The sequence below is a fragment of the Leucoraja erinacea genome, chromosome 24 (genome assembly GCF_028641065.1).
Source record: "Leucoraja erinacea ecotype New England chromosome 24, Leri_hhj_1, whole genome shotgun sequence".
In the NCBI taxonomy this organism is placed as follows: domain Eukaryota; kingdom Metazoa; phylum Chordata; class Chondrichthyes; order Rajiformes; family Rajidae; genus Leucoraja; species Leucoraja erinaceus.
In genome coordinates, this window is record NC_073400.1 from 3,495,762 (window position 1) to 3,519,901 (window position 24,140).

General features: G+C 43.6%; 1 protein-coding gene across 1 annotated transcript; it reads left to right on the plus strand.

Annotated features, from left to right (window-relative positions):
• Positions 1-344: 344 nt before the first annotated feature.
• gpr61 (G protein-coupled receptor 61) lies at positions 345-18,883 on the plus strand. The gene is made up of 2 exons (XM_055654388.1): positions 345-1,772; positions 9,758-18,883. Exon 2 carries the CDS (start codon positions 10,109-10,111, stop codon positions 11,453-11,455), a length of 1,347 nt encoding a protein of 448 aa, XP_055510363.1. The 5' UTR covers positions 345-1,772; positions 9,758-10,108; the 3' UTR covers positions 11,456-18,883.
• Positions 18,884-24,140: the final 5,257 nt, after the last annotated feature.

Sequence of the window (24,140 nt, forward strand, 5' to 3'; positions counted from 1 at the left end):
TCTCGTATGTGTATGTGACAAATAAACTTGACTTGACTTGACTTGACCTGAGACCAGCAGCCCCTTCTCCAAGGCTGAGCCACCAGGGTAAGCCTGAGACTGCCAGCACCTTCTCGTTCGAGGCAAAGGTGAACTGCAGGGACAAGCCTGAGATCACTGCACCTCCTTCAAGACCAGGACTGAGCCCCCGGCACCCAGTGAGGTCAAAACTGGGCTGAGGATCTTGATCAGTTGGCAGGTGGGCTGAGGAATGGTTGGTGGAATTTAATACAGAGAAATGTGAAGTGTTACATTTTGGGAAGTCTAACGGGCAGTGAATGGTTGAGCTCTGGGGAGTGTTGTAGAACAGAGGGATTTGGGATTTGGGAGTGCATGTTCCTTAAAATTGGCGTCACAAGTAGATAGGGTGGTCAAAACGCCATTTGGCATGTTGGCCTTTATCTGTCTTTATTGAGTTTAGAAGTTGGGAGGTCATGTTGCAGTTATATAAGATGTTGGTGAGGCCACATTTAGTGTATTGTGTTCAGTTTTGGGCACCATATTATAGGAATGATGTTGCAAAGGGTGCAGAGAAGATTTACGAGGATGTTGCCAGTACTTGAGGGCCTGAGCTATAGGGAGAGGTTGAGCAGGCTAGAACTCTTCCTTGGAGCACAGGAAGATGAGGGGTGATCTTATATAGGTGTAAACCATGGGACATGCAACATCTCTGAAGAGAAGTCTGAAGAAGGGTCTCGACCCGAAACATCACCCATTCCTTCTCTTACCCCTGCTTCTTATTTATGAATAAGGAGTAAGCCATTTAGAACGGAGATGAGGAAATACTTTTTCACACAGAGAGTTGTGAGTCTGTGGAATTCTCAGCCTCAGAGGGCGATGGAGGGCGGTGGAGGCCGGTTCTCTGGATACTTTCAAGAGAGAGCTAGATAGGGCTCTTGAAGATAGAGGAGTCAGGGGATATGGGGAGAAGGCAGGAACGGGGTACTGATTGTGGATGATCAGCCATGATCACATTGAATGGCAGTAATGGTTTGAAGGGCCGAATGGCCTACTCCTGCACCTATTGTCTATTGTCTCCAGAGATGCTGCCTGTCCCGCTGAGTTACTCCAACATTTTGTGTCTACCTTCGATTTAAACCAGGATCTGCAGTTCTTTCCTACAATATATATTAGTTTACACCGAAGATAGTTACTACTCAGCGAGACAGGCAACATCTCTGGGTGGAAGGAATGGGTCGAGACTATGTTGCGTTGCTTGGATTTAGTTAATTGGTCTTGGATTGAAGGTTGAAGTTCGGCAGGCGCTAGGACCCAGCGGCGCACCGAGTGCGGCGTCTATAGACTGACTGCTCAAGCCGTCGCTGAATCCGCAGCGTGTGCACATGGACTCGGCGCCGGGACGGAGAGGCAGCTTCAGCACCACGGTCAGCGCCCGCATCCTCGCAACGCCAGCTACTCGCCTCAGCCCAACGACTCTACATTCAACCTGTGCCTTCCGCCACCTTCTCTTCACACCATTGCATTAACTGCAACGCCAAAGGAGGAGAGGTGGAGCGAGACGAAATATTACAAAAATGCTGATTGCATTACTCCGAGGATAGAACCACCACTGTTACATTCAACCCCAATGAAATCCAGATGTGCCATCGACTGCAAAAGATAAATGCCTCGTGTTGATGCGCCGGTTGCATGCTAAAATAGTTGGTTATTTACAATAACCGAGAAGTAGATCTACGAGAAATTGCTGGATCAGACTGCAAGTGGATTAAAAGGTAGAGTATACTCATGTGGAGTATATGCGTGCATTATTAATAGATGCTAATTATATATATATATATTTATATAATATATAATATATATATATATGACCTGTATTATAAATAAACTTCAGTCCACCATCACCCTCCCCTGTTTTCATCTCATCGAATCCTGTGTTGAAGTTTAGTGCATGTGTGGAGAAATGTTAATCCGTTTATAATTTTTTTTGTTTTGGCCTTCTGACTGTATTGTATAATGGTTGAAATATATTTGTGTGTGTGTGTGTACACGTACGAGGGAGAGAGAGAGAGTGCATGCTCCTTAAGACTTCAGTTTCTGTCTTCCAATAGGTAAGGACTCTTAATGTCAAAAACTGTAGGAGCGAGCATCTTTGGCCCGGGATGTTGAGTGTCTACTGTCTTTTATTGTTAATGATTGAGCCATGCCTTCCATGCTTTAGGTTATTGCTCAAAGGCACTTTGACCTAGTTCTCACACCCCAACCTCCAACCCCCAGATGTCAAGGCCCACACATGTCTGAGTTGGGAGTTGCTAACTCTGTTCTTTTAGGCTGGACCCCAGGCTCATGATGAGCATGTCTTGAACATCTAGCACAAACACTGATCATTTGCCTGGCACCTTGGATTTTTTCATTCTGCGTATCTTTTTTTTTTCAATAGGTGCAGGAGTAGGCCATTCGGCCCTTCGAGCCAGCACTGCCATTCAATGTGATCATGGCTGATCATCCCCAATCAGTACCCCGTTCCTGCCTTCTCCCCATATCCCCTGAATCCCGCTATCTTTAAGAGCCCTGTCTAGCTCTATCTCTCTACCACCTAAGCTAAAAAAAATAAATTCCAAAGCACTTCAGATAAGTGTAAATTGAGTACAATTTGAAAGAAAGCTTTGCAAGATGTAATTAACATCTGTGACAAAAAAGTGTAAGCAAAAGGATTTGATTTCAATATATTCTGAGTGGAAGAAAGGTTTTAGAAAAGGCAGATTATTTCACAAAGTTCACAGCTTACAGATACATTTTAAACATTAATATCTCCATCACTCATGAAAGCTAGGAATGGGCAATAAATGCTGGCCTTGTCAGTGACGCCCACACCCTGAGAATGAATAAATAAAAAAAAACATTCTTAACAAGAAGCAGATGGGGGTGATCTAAATCACCACAGCAACCAAATCATTTTTCTTCGTGCAGCAAACAGTGACAGGAATCTGTTTTTATTTATAAGATAATATTATTTTAAATTATGCGTTGTGCTTCATTCAGTTTGGGGTCAGTTGATGTGCCCGAAAACAGCTCTCGGCATTGTTGGAACAAGTTAGTGCAGCCCACATCATTGACATAGGACTAATGACAGACTGAAAATCTATCAAGAAATGGTACAATGTCCAATTGCATTTGAAGGGGATTGTTACTCTGGGGAATTGCTCTCCTCTAAAATGCAGTCTTCAATTTGAAAGTCCGCACATATTTTGAGAATAAATTCCTTTTTCGAACTGTTATGAATTAGTGGGCTGGATGTTCACCTTTGGTCAGAAAAATACTTTGTCATTAGAAAGAAGTATCTAAGTTAATGCTTGTCCTACACCCATATATTTTGTGCCTCCATTTTCTACACCATTTCTCTCTGTTGTTCTCTCTATTCTTCACCATCCATTCTTCTGGTTTTTGCAACTCTATGCCAAATGCCCAATTTCATGGTGAGTTGAGACAGTAAATGGAAATCTAGAACTCAGTTTGCTGGGGATCCGATGCCCATTTCAATTTCCACACACAAATTGTCCGATGTCAAGAATTTCCAAATAAATATCTTGCGTGAGGGATCAACTTTAGTTGGGTCACAATTCACGTTTTGTGTGCAGTTCTAGTCGCCCCATTGCAGGAAGGTTTACACAAGGGGGTAGGTTTACCAGAATGCTGCCTGGATTAGATTGTATTAGGACAGTATGGTCAAACTGTGATGTTGTTTGATTCAGGAAGTCTGTGCTTTCTGTCTGCTTCACATGAATTTGAAGATGTTGCGGATTTGAAAGACCGTTTGCAAGATAATTAGGCTGGGGTCACTTGTGTCTCCCTTGCTCAAAGAATCATCGGTTTGCTCTGACTGAGCCTTCTCACACACATTCCTTTGCCAAATCATAGACCACTATGATTTCAAACTCTGAAATTCCCTCCGGAACCATTTCTACATCTTTACGTTTGGATGGAACTTAAAATCTCGCCATATCAAAACTGTTTTCAAATCTCCATGAATCTATATTTTGTATGATTCACCTGAGGATGGATCACTATTTTAAAAGAACCATATAAATCCAAATGGATGTTGATTCCAAATAGTGGGGACACAGTGGAGGGTGTTGCTCAGATTGCGGAATATGGGATTTTGATGAACAGAGGGACACTGATCAGAGGCTCATTAAACAAGATTTCTACCATTGTGATTAGAGGACCATCAGTGCATAGTATCTACCATTCAGTGGTGAGAGAATTCAAATCCACTTCAACCACTTTGAGTTGTTCGGATAGTGGATACTAAAGTGCTGGTGATGTACCACTGGAGGTGGCTTATTTCAATTGAGGTTAAATAACTATTTAACGAAATAAAACCATGAATTATTGGTATAGTATGATCATCGCAATCTACAGTGCAGTGTTGGCCTTCAGGTGAGGTCAAATATCCTATTGCACAATTTCAGAGAACAAGGGAGTTATCCCAGTTGGCCTGTCCTGTCCAAATATTATCCATTAACAAGCATTGCTAAAATAAGTTAACTTGGTGTTAATAGTTTGCTGGTTGTTGAAGTTGGTTTCAACATTTCCTGCTTTACAGCAGGGATAACATTTCAAAAATAATTCTTTTTTTTGTGTGTGGAGCACATCAAAGCTTTATGAAAGGCAAGTGAATACGTTTTTCTCTCTTTGAATGATAGAATGAGTGCAGGCTTTTCACGGCAACGGAAGGTCAATCAAAACATAGGATGATGAGGAATGTGGTTGTGAAGGTAGCAGCTGTAAAGTAATCTGAAAGGAAGCTGGTCATGCAATTGACAATGGAAAAGAGGAAAGACAGCAGATGGGATTAATATATAGACAAATACAGAATACAAACAGATCATTCAGGTTAACTGGTTGTTATCAATATTTCTGCTATTCCCAGGATTCCTGGCACCCATCTTCATCTCAATCTATGATTATCCTTTATTCCTTTCCTCCTATGTGCCTATCATCCATTACTTAAAGCCATCCCTGTTTTATAGAGATGTAATCAAATGAGATGGAGAAGGAGGGTGGGTTTCTAAAGTTAAGTCTGCAACTTGGCCAGGGCATAGAGGTCACTATGAGGACACATGTGACTGCACATGCTGGAATCCTGAGCAAAAATCAAACTGCTAATGGAGAGCTCAGTGGATCAGGCAGAATCTGTGGATGGAAATGAGCAGATAGATGCCTCAAGTCGGAACCCTGACCCACAGAATTCCTCCAGCAGTTTGTTTCTTGCTCATATGTCACTAGTTCAGCTTGAACTGCAATAATATCACCAATTGAGAACACTGCTGTTTTCAAAGATTGCCTGGTCTTCAAGGAGTCTTAAGAAATGATCATTTAAAATTTGCACGGCACAGTGGTGCAGCGGTAGAGTTGCTGCCTCACATCACCAGAGACCCAGGTTCAATCCTGACTGTGGGTGCTGTGTGTATGGAGTTAGTACGTTCCCCCTGTTACTGCACGGGTTTCCTCCGGGTGCTCCGGTTTCCTCCCACATTCCAAAGACGTGCGGATTGATAGGTTACTAGGCTTCTGTAAATTGTCCCTGGTGCGTAAGATAGAAATAGTGTAGGGATGATTGCTGGTCATCGAGGATTCAGTGAGCCGAAGGGCTTGTTTTCATGGTGCATCTCTAAAGTACAAAATAACCTAATCATTTCACAATGAGAAAATTGACTTCTGCAGAGATCTAATTGTCACTCAAAATGAGGATTATCTTCAGGCTTGGACCATTTAATCAGCACATTGCTCCAAGCTGGTAATTTACAGGCCCAACAGTAGAAATACTGCCGCTCATGTTGGAGAAGAATTTGAAGCATCCAGAAGGTAGCATGTTGACCCTGATGTAGATTAGATAGCTTGTCATGGGTGGAACTCAAACAGATGGTAGTAAATGGACAGTCTGAAGAAGGGTCTCGACCCATTCCTTCTCTCCAGAGATGCTGCCTGCCCCCGCTGAGTTACTCCAGCTTTTTGTGTTTATCTAGTAGTAAATAGATACTGTACTAACAGCCAACAGGTAACACCAATAATGCACAAGTCATGTCTGAATAGCATGGATTGGCATGGGGTAATGCTGCTAAATCCTGATGATGCGAATTCTTATTTATGATAGAGTTCTGTTTTCTACCAAAGTATCGCTGGACAGGGCTCAAACTCTACGGCGAGAAGAGAAAAGATAGGAGTTAAAAGCGTAGAACACAGCACAAGATATTCATACATTTCTCTCCTGCGATATCGCCCCCCCCTTTCAAGACAGTGAGGCTGCCTGATAAAAATGTAAGTTAGATGAACACTCAAAGAGCTTTTTGCAAAGAGATTTATTGTGTGATTTGGTCCGTCTGTAACCTGGCACCAAACTCACTGGAAGTGGCTGAAACTGCTGCGATAATCTTGCATTTGACACATTCATCGTTGATAGCAGATTTTGTTTCACAACACTGATGACATTTCAATAATAACAGTTCACAGTTATACGGGCTGTTATAGCAATCAGTCAGTCTCCTTACCTTTCCCTAACAAAATGGCAACCCTATTCGGAGGATAACTAAAACCAAATTATAGTTGTGTGCTAGTATGCATATATGCGGTTTTGTGTGTGCACGCATGTATATGTTGTGTCGGTCCTTTCATGAGGTTTGCTTTGCACTTTGCTGAGAAACAACCCAGTTGCATATTTCTGTCAGTGTCTTCAGACCTTTTGTTTACTTGCATCATTTGTTTTATTGTGAACTGCACAGCATTCCTGTGAAAATGAAATGTGATAGATTGGCTCAGTTGCTGGTATTTACCTCTGATCAGAGTTAAAACTGTGCAATACATCCCCACACTTCAGAATAATCTATACCAACATTCTTTTCCATAATTAGTTTAAAAAGTTTAAAAATAATACTGAAATGGCTAAGAGTGGTCTATAAGTTAAAGTCCTAAATTGGGACGAGGCCAATTTTGAATTTTTAAATGGTTGCAAGGGCTCAGGTCCAGCATGTTGCTGTTGAAATGAAGGACACAGCTTGCAAGAGTAGGTAATCCTGGATGACAAGACACCTTGAAACTCTGGTCAAGAACAAGTTGGAGGCGTATGTCAGCTGAGATCAGGTGAATTCCTTGAGGAGTTTACGTGGTACAGGAGTACATTTAAGAGTGAAATCAGGACGGCAAAAAACAGGACATGAAATAGCTTTGGCAGGAAAGGTAAAGGAAAATCTAAAGAAATTCTACAAATATATTTAGGGTCAAAGTAAGAGTAACTAGAGAGAGAGTTGGGCCCCTTAAAGATCAACAGTGTCATCTACGTGTGGAATATTGATAGCCTGAAGAGAACTCGCATTATAGCATCGTACAAGTGAAGGTGCTGGAAATGCAAAAAGTGGAAAAATCGCAGGGGCCTGATACCATTTGGCCTGGGACATTATGAAGTGAGGGTGGACATCTCAAGGTCCTTGCAGAGATATTTGTATCATTGACAGCCGCAAGTGAGGTGCCACTTGTTCCTTTATTTAGGAAAGGCTGCCAGGAAAAGTTGGGGAATAACAGAGCCTAACACCAGTGGTGGGGAAGTTATTGGAGGGGATTCTGAGAGAAATGATCGTCATGCATTTGGAAAGGCAATAACATTAAGAATAGTCAACATGGCTTTGTGTGTGGGAAATCACATCTCACGAATTTAATTGATTTTTTTTGAAGAGATGATCAAGTGGAGTGCAGTGAATAGTTGGCTACATGGACTTTTTGCAAGGTTGCACATGGTAGGCTGATCTGCAAGGTAAGATCACTTGGCATCCAGGGTGAGCTAGCCAACTGGATGCAAAACTGGATCGAATGAAGCAGAAAGAGGGTAATTGTAGAGGTTTGCATTTCAAACCAGATGCCTGGTACATTGTGGTGCTATAAGGATCGGTGCTTGGTCCGCTGCTTTTGTTATTTCTATTAATTATTTGGATGAGAATGTTGGTGTGTAGTTAATAAAGTGTGCCAATGCCACTAAAATTGGTGGTATAGTGGAAAGTGAAGATTATTCACTGTCAACCAGGGCCCACAGTCTTCCAGAACCAGGGCCCACAGTCTTCCAGAACCTGGGGCCACACTTAGAATAAAGGGGAGTCTATTTGACACTGAGGTGAGAAAAAACGTTTTCAACCAGAGAGTTGTGAATTTGTGCAATTCCCTTCCACAGAGGGCAGTGGAGGCCAAATCACTGGATGAATTTAAGAGAGAGTTAGATAGAGATCTAGGGGCTAGTGGAATCAAGGGATATGGGGAGAAGATAGGCACGGGTTATTGATTGGGGACGATCAGCCATGATCACAATGAATGGCAGTGCTGGCTCGAAGGGCCGAATGGCCTCCTCCTGCACCTATTTTCTAGGTTTCTATTATCTAAGATTACAATGGGATATTGATCAACTATGCTAATGGGCTGAGGAATGGCAAATGGAGTTTAATTAAAAAAAATACAAGATATTGCATTTGGGGAATACGTGCCAAGGCAGGATTTACACAGTAAATAGAAGGGTCCTAAAGAGTATTGTAGAGCAGAGATCTAGAGGTGCATGAAAGCGGTGACAAAGGTATTCAGAGTAGTGAACTTAGGACACTTGCCTTCATTGGTCTGGGTATTGAATGCCAGAGTAGGGACATCGTGTTACTCCTATACAAGTTGGTGTTAAAGCCACATTTGGCGTACTGTGCACTCTGGTTGTCTGCAATAGGAAGAATACTTCTCCCATATTCTCCTTTTTGTAATTGAATGAAATCTCCTCCATGCACCCAGTATAAATAGATTTTGCTGTGAGATTTTCTGATGGGAGTTGAGGATAATGTTCATATTTGCATCAGCATGAATCTACACTAAAGGTACTAACCAGTTCTTTTTTGATCAAAGTTACACTGATGCTAATTAAATTCAAAGAAATGAGTCCCTTTGATGTATTGATAAAAGACACACTGAGCTGGAAAACTAGACTGCCATTGTAACTATTCTTTCAGAGAGGTTTTATCAATTCTAGCAATTTTGTTATTAGGAAAGCTATTTTAGTGGCTTACATTCCACAATGGAAAATGTCAACCAGGTTTGAAAAGACATGGAGATAGTTATGAATAATGATTCCATTTTATTTTCTTTATTTTTGAGCACCATTTCCTTCCTTTGAAAAGTTTATGTTCAGTTAAGGTGCAGCGGTAGAGTTGCTACTACAGCCCTTGCAGCACCGGAGACCCCAGGTTCGATCCTGACTACGGGTGCTGTCTGTAAGTAGTTTGTACGTTCTTCCCATGGGTTTTCTCTGAGATCTTCCGTTTCCTCACACACTGCAAAGATGTACATGTTTGTAGATTAGTTGGGTTGGTATACAGTAAGTGTAAATTGACCCTAGTGTTAGTAGGATAATGTTATTGTGAGAGGATAGCTGGTTGGCGCAGACTCGGCAGGCCGAAGGGCCTGTTTCCACTCTATCTCTAAACTAAACTGGTAGGAATTTAGACTAGTAAGAGCAAGGTCAGCATTTATTACCCTTCCCTAATCTTTCTTGAGAAGAAAATGATGAATTACCTCCTTGAACTGCCACGATCCTTGTGATGGTGATCCTCGCAGTGCTAATAGTGGTTCAAGCATTTTGATCCAGTGAAGAAGTATCTGCAATATATTTCTACGTTAGAAGGATATACAGCACGTACATCTGTCTGTGAATTTAATTACTTTTACATTTTTAACCATACAGATTCCATGGATGCAAATGGTGTGAAACTAATGTCTACATGGTAATATAAGCAAGAAGATTAATGGGTTGGATCGGAGAGGCCATATTACGTCTTTTCAAGTCGTGACTAATGGATAATAAAAACTAACGCACATCATAATTTGGAGGTAATTAAGCCACTTCGAAACTAGCTGATCAGAAATATGCCAGTTTCCTAATGGGTTGAGGTTGATGGCTAGCCAAGACTTCCATGGTTAGAAAGAAACAGAATCTGCCAACCACTAAGCACACACTACTATCCCCAAGGAGAATGGATGATGGACTAGGAAGAACGGCTTTAGGATTTCCATCCTTCCATCACATTACCTATCCATGGCTGCTCCAGTTTCTGTGGAATGGGAATGGAATACTTCCACTCCAGAACGACAGCAAAGAATTTCTCCTACGTCGATGTTCTACAATAATAGTCTGGCGTCTACAGACAGGGATCTTGTTTCACAATCTATTGGCCTCTTCTTGATGCTACTTGTTGACTTAGTTGGGATCATTGGAAATGTTGCCGTGATGCTTGTAATTATCAAGACTCCATTATTCAAAAAATTTGTCTTTGTTTTCCATCTATGTTTAGTGGACCTGACAGCTGTCTTAATCCTAATGCCGTTAGGGATGGTATCCAGCTCTGCTCTGTTTGATGACATAGAGTTCAGTGACACCTTGTGTCAGATATATCTATTCCTAAGCATGTTATTCATTAGTGCATCTATATTATCTATCCTGGCCATTAATGTCGAACGATACTACTATATAGTACATCCGATGAGATATGAAGTAAGAATGACACTAAAGCTGGTGATGTCTGTCATTATATGCGTGTGGATCAAAGCCATCTTAATGTCAATAATTTCAATTTTGGGCTGGAATTCCCAAGGCCGTGTGAACAATCAGTGTTCCTTGCAATGGGATGGAGAGATGTACAGAAAGGTCTTCATATCTTTCTTTGGCCTGTTTTATTTTTTGTTCCCGGTCTTAATTATTCTGATAGTCTACTGCAACATGTTCAAGGTGGCCAGGGTGGCAGCAATGCAACACAGACCATTGCCCACATGGATGGATACACCACGGCAGAGGTCAGAGTCACTCAGCAGTAGGTCCACCATGGTCACCAGCTCTGGAGCACCAAGAGGATCTCCACAAAGGACATTTGGAGGGGGAAAGGCAGCCGGCATCCTCATCCTGGTTGGGGGCCAGTTTGTGTTTTGCTGGCTGCCATTTTTTGCTTTCCACTTGCATTCTGCTATGACCCCAAATTCAATCAGGCCGAACCTCTGGGAAACAGTTGTTACATGGGTCGGATATACCTCCTTTAGTATTAATCCCTTCTTTTACGGATGCCTCAATCGACAGATCCGAGGGGAACTCAGCAAACGCCTCACCTGTTTCTTTAAACAGACGATGGAAGAGGATCTCCGGCTACCCAGCCGAGAAGGGTCTATTGAGGAGAATTTCATGCAATTTCTGCAGAGGACAGGTTGCAACACAGAAACTAGGTCCAGCTACGATGCTTCCAGTCCAAAGTTAGACCAGTCAGTCCTGGGTTTCAGGATACCTGGTCAGATTGCGGAAGAAACATCAGAATTCCTTGAACAGCACATAGCCACTGACTTTACGATGTCCAATAGCTGTATTAGAATGAGCAGGTCACCGAAACACGAAGCTTAACGTATGCGAGGAAAGTTAACCAAATCATTTAAAGTGATATTGCTCAACCTCTCATGATTGTTTCCAGAAATAATCCGAACCAATGGGAAGCCATGTATTTTACTGTCTTTGTTTTGATATTCTTTGTCTTATTTGATTGAGATTTCAAATTTCATTTCAATTTCTAATTCTTGCCAACAGGGATAAAAAAAAACTATCACATTTGAATAGGTTTTCTATAATATGCCTCAGACTCATTGTAAAAATATGTTGATACAAGAAAATGCAAATGCTGGTTTACAAAAAAAGACACCAAGTGCTGGAGTAACTCAGCGGGTGAGGCAGTAACCCTGGATGGAGAGCATGGATAGGCGACGTTTCGGGTGAGGACCCTTCTCCAGACATCAGTAGCTTTCCTCATTCTCTGCAAATGTTGAGATTGATTCTGCATTAAGTTGGCTGCTGATAATGTAATCTATCCCTCAGTGAAGAGAAGGGGCAATTTCAGACTGCAGAGTTAGTACAACTTGCATTGTTACAAAGCCTTTAATGTAATAAAACACCCCTGAGCACTTTGCAGTTTTTCAAACGAACAGGCCACATTAACATCAAGCCACACACATATATTGAAATAGGTGACAAAAGCTTGGCCAAAAAGGTCTGTTCTAAGGAGCATCTTTAAGGAGGCAAGGAAGGGAAGTAAAAGAGGGAATTGCAAATCTCAGAGCAAATGATGACGTGTTAATGTCCAGGATGCATAGAAACCTCACGTTGGGGAATTGCAAAGGGTTGCAGAAGGTTAAAGGACAAAGAACAGGCAAGGCATGATAAAATTTGAGTGAAAGATTAAGAATGTTAAAATAGAGGCATTGTTAGATTGGGGGATATTGTTGGTCAGTAAGCACGTGGGTGAGTTCCAGGACAGGCAGCACTTTGTAAGTGTTCAAGCTTGTAATGTGTGAAATATGAAAAGCTGGAATGATTGCTCTTTTTGCATTCACTCTTCTCCACATATTACAATTTGCAGCAAACTTAAAAGGAATATCCACACCTTTCAGAGTGCAACACCTCTCCTTTGTATCAATCTCCTTTGGAAACTAGTTAAATTGAAAGATCTGGGTGAAAAGACGGAGGTCTGCTGTTTGATGTGCTGCAAGGGGATTTGTAAATGGTCAACGATAAAACAAAGAACAAATGGTTAAATGATTTCAAACTTTTTTTTGGAGTCTCCTATTTGCAGCAGAAGAACTGAAGAAATCCACAGATCTCCGAGAACTGAAAATGAAACAGTCGGAGCAAGACCTACACCACATTGTGGGTCTCAGAAATTGGACTCCAATCGTCTGCTTCAAGTTCATGCTTGCTCAGCCTGAGGTTTAGAAATTAAGGTTTAATCATGTTTGAAGAAATCCAGGATAAGATGATGTTGTTATTTATTCCGAAATAATAGACCATGGTGATACAACGTTATGGTGTTGTTTTCTTATTGCTGACGATATTTAATAAGAGCCTTGTATGAAAGTGAACTTTCTCTGTATCAAAGACAATATTGGACAATGAATAATTTTCTTGATGAAAGTATTCAGCGGCTTTTGATGACTTGATGTTGTTGTTTGTGTGACAGCTGTACTTTCCAGCACATGACATCGCCTACCAGATCCTTCTGCCAAGGTCCAGAAAATCAACAACTCCCATCTCCCCAGTGCCATTTTCTCCAACTGAGGTGAAAAACAACATTTCCCAGCTGAATCAGCTGATCTCAGGGGTACAGCATTAAAATAGCTACAGTTTCTTAAAGTGGCCCTGGGTAGGAGAGACGCAAAATGAGCCAGGGTATTTAGTCCGAAGTGGTATTCGATATCCACCAGCACCATCTCCGATTATTCCACGACCTACAGCTACCACAAACACCCCACCCTACGCTACCAGCTCCTGCCTTCTATCTATGTGTGTGTGTGTGTGTGTGTGGCCACACCAGGGGAGGACAGGATAGATTCGATTGTGCAGCCCTCTTGCCACTTTTCAGTTAGCGGACTGGATCTTGGGTGAAACATTCGTCATACAATTGCAATGTGCTCCGTTACTGAAAATTAGGTCATTGAGCAATATTGCACATATTTCTGGCTGCCTCATAGCAATTTGTGATAACCTGCCTCAAGTGAATGGATCTCAGATCTCATGTTAATTGTCATATACACGGTTGCAATGAAATTCCTTGTCCATTTGTAAACAGTATATGTAGACCAAGGGTAGATACCACAACAAATACACCAGTTAGTGTAAAATCAGCAGAAGGGTTCAAGATCGTAGTGCACTATAACAATATGAAGGATCTTCTAAAGGAAACACATTCAGGAACTCAGGAGCCTCTCCAGATACCCCTGAGAGCATTCACCCACTTCATGCTGTGTCCATTCATTCAGTGTGTGCATTCCCCTGTAACTTGGCAAATCTTGCTTGTATTGTAAAATGTACAGGATAAGGCCCCTCGGCCCATCTCAACCCATGCCGGCCATGATGCCCCATATAAACTAGTTCAATTTGACCACATTTGGTGCATATCCCTCTAAACCTTTCCTATATATGTATCTGTCCAAGTTCGCTCGTGTGTCAGGCGACGTGTAGCTCGCTGTCGGCTTCTGTCGTCGTCCAACATGTTGAGAGAATTGGTCGCCCGGCGCGTCACGGAGTGCATCGTGTCGACGTTCCGGGGATTGCCACGAGGAGACTTCTGTCATGATCCCCTCTGTCCAAGTGTCTTTTAAATACTGTTACAATACCTACTTCAACTACCTCCTCCAGCAGCTTCTTCCATATACCCACCACCCTTTTAAGAACTACAGTAGATACAAAAAATGACAGCTCATTCACGTCATGCTGAAAATTGTGCAAAATTGCCCTTTATCAGGGAACACTGCCTGAAGAATGATCAGGTGAGTTTCAGTGCAGCAGGAAACCTTGACAATGTTATTTCCATCAAATTTGTAACTGACCATCTTACTATTTATTTAACTTCCACAAAGAGCATTCAGGTGACCTACAATGTTACTTAACCGTCAAACAAACTATAATAGCGGGGACATTTGTAGGCTCAACATTCATTGCTTCAATTGTAGGATGATGGGAACTTGAAGGAGCTTTCTTCCCATCAAATATTTCTAATGGTACATAGAAACATAGAAAATAGGTGCAGGAGTAGGTCATTCGGCCCTTCGAGCCAGCACCGCCATTCAATATGATCATGACCGATCATCCAAAATCAGTACCCCGTTCCTGCTTTCTCCCCATATCTCTTGATTCCTTTAGCCCTAAGAGCTATATCTAACACTCTCGCCAAACATGACGGCTCTGTGTGTTCCAGATTTGTTTCCATTGGCCTCCACCTAGCAATAAGTTGCCAACCTCAGGTCTACTGTTTTCAATTGAGCCCCTGTTCAATTGAGTTTTTTCTCTTCAAGCATGTGTCATATTTTATTTTGAGAAGTTGATTTAATCTGCTTCCACTACCCTTTCAGGCAATGCATTTCAGATCACAGCAACTCACTGTGCACTGCTGGCTTTCAACAACCACCTACAATCAGTCTTCCCTGCTTACTAATGTCACTGGCAACAGTTTTTCTTTATTTTTTTCTCTTTGTGATTTTTGAGCACCTCCGGGTTAACCTTCTCTGCCCTAAGATTCCCTGGTGCTGATGTTACCCCTGGATGTATATATGGGCTGGCAGTTTTAAGAATGGGCACTTGGATTAGTTCAGGATGAAGCTGTTACGGGGAACACTCAGCATATGTAGCCAAAATGATTCAAAACGGACACCTGCCTCACTATTAGCCTGCATCCCCCTCCTCACTAATCAAATGGCATCTTACCAATAGAGAGGGATTTTAGTTTAATGTAGTTTAGAGATACAGCACGGAAACAGGCTCTTCAGCCTACTGAATCCGCAACAACCAGTGATCCTCGCACATGGAGACCACCCCACACACACACACACTAGGGACAGTTTTACATTTACACCAAGCAATTAACCGACAAACCTGTATGCCTTTGGAGTGTGGGAGGAAACCGAAGATCTCAGAGAACACCCACACAGGTCAGGTGGGGGAACGTACAAACTATGTACAGACAGCACCCGTAGTCAGGATCGAACCCTGGTCTCTGGCTCTGTAAGGCAGTAGCTCTACCCCTACGTCACAGTGCCGCCCATATTAAAGGGATCTTGTATCTGTCAAATCTGGGTCACGCAACAGTCACCCACACTGAGCCACATTCTACAGTTTTACATACATTTTTCCATTTTTACTAACAATTTAGATCCAAAATCAGACCTTGCAACATGATTTCTTTGTCCATTCGGAGAAGGATTCTGATCTCTCTGCAAACCCCAGCGAGATGGATTTTTTGAAGATGTTACACGGGAAATTGATGAGGGTAACGCAGTGGATGTTGTGTATATGGACTTCAGTAAGGCCTTTGACAAGATTCCTCATGCAAGGTTGGTTAAGAAGGTTCAATGGTTGGGTATTAATGGTGGAGTAGCAAGATGGATTCAACAGTGGCTGAATGGGAGATGCCAGAGAGTAATGGTGGATGGTTGTTTGTCAGGTTGGAGGCCAGTGACGAGTGGGGTGCCACAGGGATCTGTGTTGGGTCCACTGTTGTTTGTCATGTACATCAATGATCTGGATGATGGTGTGGTAAATTGGATTAGTAAGTATGCAGATGATACTAAGATAGGTGGGGTTGCGGGTAATGAAGTAGAGTTTCAAAGTCTACAGAGAGATTTATGCCAGTTGGAAGAGTGGGCTGAAAGATGGCAGATGGAGTTTAATGCTGATAAGTGTGAGGTGCTACATCTTGGCAGGACAAATCAAAATAGGACGTACATGGTAAATGGTAGGGAATTGAAGAGTGTAGGTGAACAGAGGGATCTGGGAATAACTGTGCACAGTTCCCTGAAAGTGGAATCTCATGTAGATAGGGTGGTAAAGAAAGCTTTTGGTGTGCTGGCCTTTATAAATCAGAGCATTGAGTATAGAAGTTGGGATGTAATGTTAAAATTGTACAAGGCATTGGTGAGGCCAATTCTGGAGTATGGTGTACAATTTTGGTTGCCTAATTATAGGAAGGATGTCAACAAAATAGAGAGAGTACAGAGGAGATTTACTAGAATGTTGCCTGGGTTTCAGCAACTAAGTTACAGAGAAAGGTTGAACAAGTTAGGGCTTTATTCTTTGGAGCGCAGAAGGTTAAGGGGGGACTTGATAGAGGTTTTTTAAATGATGAGAGGGATAGACAGAGTTGACGTGGAAAAGCTTTTCCCACTGAGAGTAGGGAAGATTCAAACAAGGGGACATGACATGAGAATTAAGGGACTGAAGTTTAGGGGTAACATGAGGGGGAACTTCTTTACTCAGAGAGTGGTAGCTGTGTGGAATGAGCTTCCAGTGAAGGTGGTGGAGGCAGGTTCGTTTTTATCATTTAAAAATAAATTGCATAGTTATATGGATGGGAAGGGAATGGAGGGTTATGGTCTGAGCGCAGGCATATGGGACTAGGGGAGATTATGTGTTCGGCACGGACTAGAAGGGTCGAGATGGCCTGTTTCCGTGCTGTAATTGTTATATGGTTATATGGTTATGGTGTCAGACATTTTATTACATGTTGGTTTCTGGGAATGTGGTTTCACACGGCACACACCTCTAGCTTGCTGCTTGTAGGATCATTGTTGCATTTTTTCTTTTGTGTTTCAATTAACTGAATTCATTATCGATCCTGATAACGAGTTGCATTCACTCAAATTGATTTTCCCTCTGACAATCCCTGCTAGTCCTTCATTTATTTTCCTTTTTCTTGATTACTTTTCTTTCTCATTCTCGCCTGCACTTCTATTAATTGATGCATCCAATTACAAGGTGAAGGCATTATGCCGCATTTGTAACTCGTGGCCTTCAAATAGCCAGGAGGACGAGGATGGAAAGAGGACATCAGAACATCCTCCCAATGTCTCATTGATGTCTTACCTAATATTTGAAAATGGGATGACAGCCCACTGAACTGGGTCCTTATCCTGCAATAAATGGTTTCTGACATTCCCAACTATCCCCCAACTATTCCCAACTTCCGAAGATAGACACAAAATGCTGGAGTAACTCAGCGGGTCAGGCAGCATCTCTGGAGATATATGTGACTTTTCGGGTCCCTTATCTGACACCCTTCTTCAGATTTTGGGATTTATTGCACCTAATTTGACCCTCCATACAAATGGAATCATCTTCCCTTTACTACCTGCGATATGATCCACCTCACTCTTCCTAATTCCAGATGAAAGCATCCCAATTGCTAGCATTCATGAGGTCATAAGGACATAAGTGATAGAAGCAGAATTAGGCCATTCTGCCCATCGTCTACTCCGCCATTTAATCATCGCTGATTTATCTTTCCCTCCTAACATAGAAACATAGACAATAGGTGCAGGAGGAAGCCATTTGGCCCTTTGACCCAGCACCGCCATTCATTGTGATCATGGCTCATCGTCCCCAATCAATAACCCATGCCTGCCTTCTCCCCATATCCCTTGATTCCACTAGCCCCCTAGAGCTCTATCTAACTCTCTCTTAAACCATCCAGTGACTTGGCCTCCACTGCCCTCCGTGGCAGGGAATTCTACAAATTCACAACTCTCTGGGTGAAAAGTTTTTTCTCACCTCAGTCTTAAATGGCTTCCCCTTTATTCTAAGACTGTGGCCCCTGGTTCTGGATTCGCCCAACATTGGGAACATTTATCCTGCATCTACTTGTCCAATCCTTTTATAATTTCTATAAGAATCCCCCCTCATCCTTCTAAACTTTAGTGAATACCAGCCTAGTCTTTTCAATCTTTCCTCATATGACAGTCCCGCCATCCCAGGGATCAATCGCGTGAACCTACGCTGTACTGCTTCAATCACAAGGATATTCTTCCTCAAATTAGGAGATCAAAACCGTACACAATACTCCAGATGTGGTCTCACCAGAGCCCTATACAACCCCATTCTCCTGCCTTCACCCCATAACCCCTTGGTTTCAAGTTTATTTATGTGACTCTAGGGTGAAAGAGTCAAGGTACATTGCATCTTTATCATCTTTACAAGCTTTACCAAAGCATTTTCACCACATGGGCTGCAGCAGTTCAGTATCTTTGTCAGAGAGGAGCACATCCCTAGAATTAATTTTAAGGGACCACAGTACCACGGAGGAAAAGCAAAAAAATAGTGAATACAGCCACAAGGAAGTGCAGATGCTGGTGTACAAATAAAACCCACAAAGTGCTGGAACAATTCAGCATGTCAGGCAGCTTCTCTAGAGAACATGGATAGGTGACGTTTACAGGTTTACACGTTTCCTTTATTGTCATTCAGACCGAAGTCTGAACGAAATTTCATGCCTGCAGTCATACATACATACAATTTTTTTTAAAACTAAAAAAACCCCAACAATAAACACATATTAACATCCACCACAGTGAGTCCACCTAGTACCTCCTCACTGTGATGGAGGCAAAAGTCTTAGGTCTGCAGTCTCTTCCCTCCTCTTCTCCCTCTGCGCTGAGGCGATACCCCACCGGGCGATGTTAAAAACAGTCCCGCGGCTCAATCACCGCGGCCCGGGGTGGTCGAAGCTGCCGTCCACCAGTCCTGCTGACGCAGCCGCTGGCTCGCGGCCGAACCCCGGACTCAGGTCACCGCCGCCAGAACGCCGTCCCAGCCTCGCGCCAGGCCGCCCCGTCATGGGCGCCGCTCCTCCCTCGGGCTGGGAGCGCCGTACCTCCCTGAGCTCGGCCACTCCGACGGGAGCAGCGTTCCTCCCACGTGCTGGCCGCCCTCACGGGGTCGTCACAGCCCCTCACGGAAGCACTGTTCCAGCCCCGAGCCGGACCGTCCTCACGGCAGCGAGCTCAGGGCGAGTCCTGACGGTGCTCTGCCTCCTGAGCCTCGAGGTCGCCAGCTCCGCCATTAGGCCTCAACGCAGACGGAGGCAGAGAAGGGGAATACGACAAAAAAGTCGCATTCCCCCCGCAGGGAGAGACAGCAAGCCCTGTTTCAACCCCCCCCACCCCAAAACACAAACTAAAAACCAAAAACTAGACTAACCAAAACGAAAAAAACAACACAAAAAAGCAAAAACAAACGGGACTGCAGGTGAGCCGCTGCTGCCAGGGCCACTTCCGGTTTTGGGTCGGGACCCTTCTTCAGACTTCTCCTGAATACAGCTCATCTACATCAAGGTATTTGGCTGTAGGAGGGAGATTCTTGTAACACTCTATGCCGTTGACGTTTTGGGACACCTCAATCTGGACAAGAAAATAGAGCATTCAGCATAATGGGGCTTGTAAGATCTTTTGAAGAGTGTTGTAGTGATCAACATAGAAATGACCTCTCAATCATTACAAACTCTGAAGAAGGATCTCGACCTGAAATGTCACCTACCCATTTTCTCCAGAGATGCTGCCTGACCCGTGGACTTTCTCCAGCATTTTGTGTCTATCTTCCTTTGACTTATGTTTAATCTCTGACACTGGACCACTGCAACTTTGCGTATCTCCACAACCTTTGACCTCTACTAACCTCTTGACCTCTTTGACCTCAGCACCCTCTGATCTCAAAATCTGATATCCTGAAGCCCCAACACGTATGATCCCCTTTCACCATCATGAACCATCCTGCCTCAATCACCCACACTTCCAATAGCCACTGTACATCCAGCACTCCCTATCACCCCTCACTCGAGGTATATAGACAACAACAAATCTTAACTCCCTTGTGTTTGATCTTTTACCTACATGTCCATTTTGTAATTAATTTATTTGTATTTCAAGCTCCTGTGTAGATTCTACAAAAATATTATTTGTAATTTAAATTAAACTGTTAATAAACAAGGAATGCCTTTGAAGCCAACTTTGAACTGTTCTCCCATCGATCCCGAAGGCATTGCTGGATTTTTTCTTTTCTTTCCTTAGTTTAGAGATACAGCGCGGAAGCAGGCCCTTCAGCCCATCGAGTCCGCACCGACCAGTGACCACAGCATATTAGCACAAGCCTACACACACTAGGGACAATTTTACACTTATACCAAGTATACAACCCCAAGCCAATTAACCTACAACCCTGTAGCTCTTGGAAGTGTGAGAGGAAGCCAAAGATCTCGGGGAAAACCCACGCAGGTCACGGGGAGAACGTACAAACTCCGTACAGACAGCACCCGTAGTGAGGGTTACTGGTGCCGCAAGCGCTGTAAGGCAGCAACTCTACCGCTGCGCCACCGTGCCAGGCTTCCTACAAATCTTTTATTGAATTCTGTCATTTAGGTTTGGGACCTTGCTCCACAGAAGGTGTAACTTCCGTTTCAACATCACTTTGGCATGAAACATGGAATAAAATAAAATGTCCTCCACACTGACCCACCAAAACGCTCCCAGGACAAATATGAAGAATATATAAAGTACTCGACTTAAGAGCCTGTCCCACTTGGGCGACCTAATCCGCGAGTTTGCCCTCGACTCATACTCGCAGCATGGTCAACACGAGGTCATAGGAGGTCTTTGTAACACTGCTTCATGCTCGAGAGTCGTCCCCGCGTACTCGAGGCCTCAGCTAGGTCGCGGCGTACTTTTCAACATGCTGAAAAATGCCCGCGAGTAAAAAAAGGTCACCTTGGAAGAAATCGATATTTTTTACTCATAGGTTTAGTCGAAGTAGGTCGTAGTAGGTCGGCATGTTATTCGTAGGTAATCGAGAGTAGTCAAAGGTAATCGAAGGTAATCGAAGGTAGTTGTTGATAGTTTTCAACATAGTCGAAGGGAGGTTGAAGGAGATTGAAGGAGGTTGTCTTCACTCTCCACTATTTGGTGTCCAATTTTCCCGAAGCCAGTCGAAGCTAGTCTTCAACACAGTCGAAGGAGGTCTTCAACATGGCACTTTTTCAAACTCTCCTAAACTCTTCTAAACTCGTCAATTAGGTTGCCGCAGTGGGACAGCCCCTTCATTGGGACTCGTTGGGTCCCCGTGTATACTCCATTCTGCAGACTGAGAGTAGATTCAGCACAGGTCAGACATCATGCTCAGCTTTCTCTGGATTGTCCAGCCATGCGCACTAATTGCCAACAGTAACTCATTGGGCAATGTACGGTACGTGTAAAATGTGATGACAGTAAACAGCAGGAATGATTAAAGTGCAGCATATCAATTACATCAATTTTCACTCATGTGGCTCATCCCTTATTGCAAATTCAGTTCCAAGTGGCATTAAAAATTCTGCTTAATCCTTTCTCCTCTCTAGAGAATAGCTTGCCTAACTGGTGAGATGGCTAGTCCTTGCATTGCTAATCATTATGTGATCTGAGTGAGCCTGTATCGCCCACGAATTGATTGAAACCATGACAACCCTTGTGGTTATTAAAACAGAATTGTTTCTCCTTCGGTTTTGTCCACTGCTCTCTATTTTTGTACAAATGCTTTCTTTGGATGAGAAAGTCACTGGCAAGACAGATAAACGGTACAATGTTCCTTTGTGAATGCATCAGTGAGCCTTCTTTCCTGAAAATATCACAGTATTTATTGTCAACTGAAGAACCTTCCATTTCAAAGGGTGGTCATAGCTCGGGTCAGTTATAATGTACAGTGTCTGTTCCACTAAAACGTTACACGTTAGATGCAGCACAAATTAGATAAAGCATCTTCTACAATTTCACATTCAGCTTTGGAGAGCAGCAGCACTGCTAGTCTGATGTGGCACTTACAAGTTCATATTATAGGAGTAGAATTAGACCATTCGGCCCATCGAGTCTACTACACCATTCAACAATGGCTGATCTCTGCCTCCTAATCCCATTTTCCTGCCTTCTCCCCATAACCCTTGACATCCATTCTAATCAATAATTTGTCTATCTCTGCCTTAAAAAACATCCACTGACTTGGCCTCCACAGCCCTCTGTGGCTACGAGTTCCAAAGATTAACTACCCTCTGACTAAAAAAGTTCCTCCTCACCTTCTTTCTAAAAGAGCGCCCTTTAATTCTAAGGCTATGACCTCTGGTCCTAGACTCTCCCACCAGTGGAAACATCCTTTCTGCACCCATTCTATCTATGCCTTTCCTTATTCTGTAAGTTTCAATGAGCTCCCCCCCTCAACATTCTAAACTCCAGCGAGTAGAGGCCCAGTGCTGTCAAACGCTCATCATATGCTAACCCATTAATTCCTGGAATCATTCTTGTAAACCTCCTCTGGACCCTCTCCAGAGCCAGCACATCCTTCCTCAGATATGGGGACCATATTTGCTCCGAGTACTCCAAATGCAGCCTAGTTGTTGTGTGGGAGGACAAGTTCTGTCAGGCAGAGGACAGTATTATTAGAGGGAAATAGGTTGGTTCTCTCTTCCAGGAAGAACTGGAGAGCCATGAGACCTTCCTGGTGCGGGATAGTGGTGTAAAGAGTGAACCCCATGGTGAACTTGAGGTCATTGGGGCCTAGAAATTGACTGTTATTGAAAGTTGAAGGGCATGTGAGGAGTTTTGGATGTAGGTGGGAAAGAACTGGACAGGAGGGGATAGTATAGAATCAAGGTATGTGGAGATGACTTCAGTGGGACAGAAGCAAGTAGATACAATGTGTCTGCCAGGGCAGTCCTGTTTGTCAATTTGGGGGAAGAGATAGAGGCGGGCAGTAAGGGAACAATAAGTTTGGGAGCTGTGGAGGGAGGAACATGAGATGTGATGAGGAACAATCTGATCTCATTATCTCTGGCGATCTCCCCCAACAGCTCCAAAACCTATTGTGTATTTAATAAGTTCACAAGATACACTGGTGTTCATCCGTGGGGTCATGATCAAGGGGTAGGTACGAACGAGGAGGTGTCCGATAGCTGACTGGGCCTCTGTATCTTCCTTGACGGTGGGTTTAATGGCAATGTCGGTTGGTGCAAAGTGAGCGGAGAGCCTTGTGTTCATCGTGGGGTGAGATTAGAGGGGGTAAATTGGGTGGAGAAGTCAAGATGGTTGATGTCATACCAGCAGTCGAAATAAAAAGGTCCAGAGAGGGTAGAAGATCAGCACGAGGAGTCGGAGAGGAGAAGTAATGTGGAAACGTGTGAAGGGGTCAACACTAGGCAGTGAGGACACCTTTCCACAGATAAAGGGTCAGAGGCGGAGGCGACGGAAGAAGAGCTCTACATCATGGCGAGCCTGGAACTCATTGAGGTCTGGGCAAAGGAGCACAAAGGGAAGGTTTCTTTTGAGGACTGACCATTCTGCATCTAAATGACGAAATTCAGGTGGGATAGTGAAAACAGGGCAAGGGTGAGGGTTAGGGTCACAGAGGAGAGAGGGGTGGAAGGAGCTTTGAGATACTGTGAGGGGAAGATGGGGGCTGAGAGGGGTAGGGGTCATGAGGGGTAGTGTAGGGGTGGGGGGTTGGAGAGGTAGAATAGGGGAAAGGGCGCAGGACTGAATGATGCTGTTACAGAGCTCCCCTGTTGGAAGGGGGGAGTAGCAAGGCCCAGAAGGTAAGTTGGTCCTCATGATGTTGTTGGAGCCAACAGCGTGGAGGTGCCCAGCCGGGAACTGGGCTTGGAACCCAGGTGAGTGGCCAGCCCCGGCCTGCTGGCAGCTGGGGGAGAGGCGAGGATGGGTGGAGTCAATGTTGAATGGAGTGCAGGTAAGGGTCGGTGGTGGTG